Below are 2,500 nucleotides of genomic sequence, written 5' to 3'. Positions count from 1 at the left end.
CTGTCTCCTAGCCCGAGGCACCCTTCTAGGTGGGCTATCTTTTTGCCATGCAAAACCATAAGTGCTGGGTTATGCCAGCTAACAAAGGTGAGAAGACCGCGAAAACATGGCAACGCCAAATTGCCATCCTGGGGAATTGTTTCATCATTGTCACTTACCACTGACATGTACTAAACAAAACAACAAATAAAGTGCAAAATAGTTTCACTAGACATTGAAAAGCTGCTGCTAGCGGAACAAGTGATAAAAAAATTAAACATCCCAACAAAAAGTTTCTTTTGTTCCCCATCTTGTATGTTGCGCTTAGTGGCCCACTCAAAAGATAGCCCACTAGCTATCCCACTTAGGTGAGTTTCATGTAAAGTTGGGTTATGTTTAAACTCTCCTAGCCACGTAACACTGTCAGCCACGGGACTAGCATCCCACCCAGGGGGGAGTAGAAATACTCCTAGTCGCTTCATGCTACAGTAACTGGAGATAAGCGCCGGCCTGATGGGCCTTCTAGGTTCGTAGCAGGCTTTACCTTACGTTACCTATCCTATATGTACATAGTAAGCTTATGTACATACATGTATATACTGAAATAAATCTGTGACTTTCAACAAAAAGTGCACAATTGGCATTGCATGTAATTGATAATTCAGTTATTACATGAGTATATCAATTTAACTTCCCTGTTAGCAGAGGTCTCTTTTCTTTCGCGTTCACTGGGTTGACGCATACAGGAAAAAAGACCTCTGCCACGGGTTGAAATTCACTGTGTTGAGTATGCACAGCGGTTACTTAGTTAAATCTGTTAAGTGTCACTCCTCATCCCAGGAGTCAATGCATTAACAACAGCAAAATTACTGTAAATTTTTATGAATGTGCAGGACACAGCAGGTTCATGTCACAGTCAGCAAACATATCATGGGGCATGCAGTTTGAAGAGTGCCGTTCAAGATTGTGGACAGTGGTTGGATCAAAGTGAGGGGGCAGGGAACAATTTAACCCTTTGACGTCCAAACCGGCCAGACTTAGTATTTTACTCTGTCTAACGCCAGACGATTTTTTACTTGTCAATGGGAAACCCCTGGGAGTCAATGGGTTAATCACTCACTCAAAAACTATATGTCCCCAATGTCCCCATTAACCGCCTCTGTGTTGCAGCACTCCAATTCCCATTAGGCTAACTAGGGTCATTAGGCCATCCCCTTTTTTTTTTTCGTTTACCGTCGAATGCGTTTCCTGATATCGGGTCGGTCGGTCGGACTTAAAAAAAATCAAAAGCATTCTCAGATTCGGAGCCCTGGTACCCCAGCATAATAGCTGTGGAGCCAGAAAAACAACAAGACATGAACCTATAATCAATATGGCGGAAAAGTTGGTGAAGGTTGTTGCAAAATTAAGACAGCGTGGGAAAAAGGATCAACCACCGAAAACTCCTATGCTACATAAAATGGCTTAAAAACGTCGTTAGCTTTTTGTTTTCGTTTTTTTTTTGGTTTTGAAAATGCCAAAAATTTGGGTCGGTCGGACGACGAGAAAAGGAGAAAAAAAGGGGATGGCCTTAACATAACAACGACACATTTTACAATTCATGTATAAATCGTTAAGCTCTTACATACGTTCAATAAGAGTTTTGGAGAGCAGACAGCATCCGGAAGTGAGCCGTTTTCTCATTTAATTTGTATTCAAACAACCGCATTTACATTGCTAAGTATCTTTTCCGCTGCCCTGTCAGGCGAAATATTCTTTTCCGGTTTGCTGTACGCGTCTCAAAAACGCGCTCCCTAAGAGAACTTAACACCACACAACAATTCGACGATCGTTCAATTATTGACTCCAATGGAGTAAATAAAGGTCATGTTGCCAATAATTAAACAAATACATGTGCAAAATGATGGCACAGGAACACACAAAACTCACCAAGAAGAGCCTTTATATCAGACAATCAAATGTGACCAGGTGACGACCAACGATTTTCAAGAAATAACAAGGAACTGTACGTTACTTTTTGATTGAGAAAAAGGCAAATCCATTCTAATAGTACAACAATCAAATCAATGAAATTCGAAACTGAACAAAACGCGAAAAATAATTCGCTCTTGCATTTTCTCACCGGTGGCAAAAACAACCACGAATTTATCAAAAGATCATTGATCCATCGAAACCATCTGGGCTGCAACCACAGCAGCGGCAGAGTCGGTCCCATCAGTACTATAGAACCGAAAAAAGAACAGAAATAAAGTGCAAGAAGGTAGAGAAGTCCGCCAGCGTAGTTCCTGAGCATTGTCCGCCGCTTTGTTCGACTCTCTACTGCTCGACAGATCGTGACATATGACGTCACTGGAAAATGTTGTGATTTCACGGTTAAGGCCCGTGCAAACGCCCGCAACAACACGCAACATTGTTGGGCCGACAATGTTGCCTCTTGTTGCGCGATGTTAGCAGTTGTGTGCAAACGCTCGCAACAAGTCACAACATGTTGGGTCTTTAGATGAGAATAAAAAGGACTCTG

At 42.1% G+C, this 2,500-nt stretch overlaps 1 protein-coding gene across 1 annotated transcript in view; it reads right to left on the bottom strand.

The window, feature by feature from the left end:
- LOC137979547 (lysocardiolipin acyltransferase 1-like) overlaps positions 1-2,500 on the bottom strand; it is a 7,424-nt gene that overhangs the window by 4,906 nt on the left and 18 nt on the right. The window contains exons 1-2 of the mRNA XM_068826817.1: positions 2,102-2,500; positions 1,909-1,918 (exon numbers count right to left, since the gene is read on the bottom strand). The exon at positions 2,102-2,500 is cut by the window's right edge and continues 18 nt beyond it. Coding sequence (XP_068682918.1) covers positions 1,909-1,918; positions 2,102-2,272 — 181 coding nt within the window. The 5' untranslated portion in view covers positions 2,273-2,500. The remainder of the gene's footprint in view (positions 1-1,908; positions 1,919-2,101) is intronic.

Source organism: Montipora foliosa, chromosome 12 (genome assembly GCF_036669935.1).
Source record: "Montipora foliosa isolate CH-2021 chromosome 12, ASM3666993v2, whole genome shotgun sequence".
Classification (NCBI taxonomy): Eukaryota; Metazoa; Cnidaria; class Anthozoa; order Scleractinia; family Acroporidae; genus Montipora; species Montipora foliosa.
Note: the sequence above shows the minus strand (reverse complement) of the source record. Positions and strands in the feature narration are given on the sequence as shown.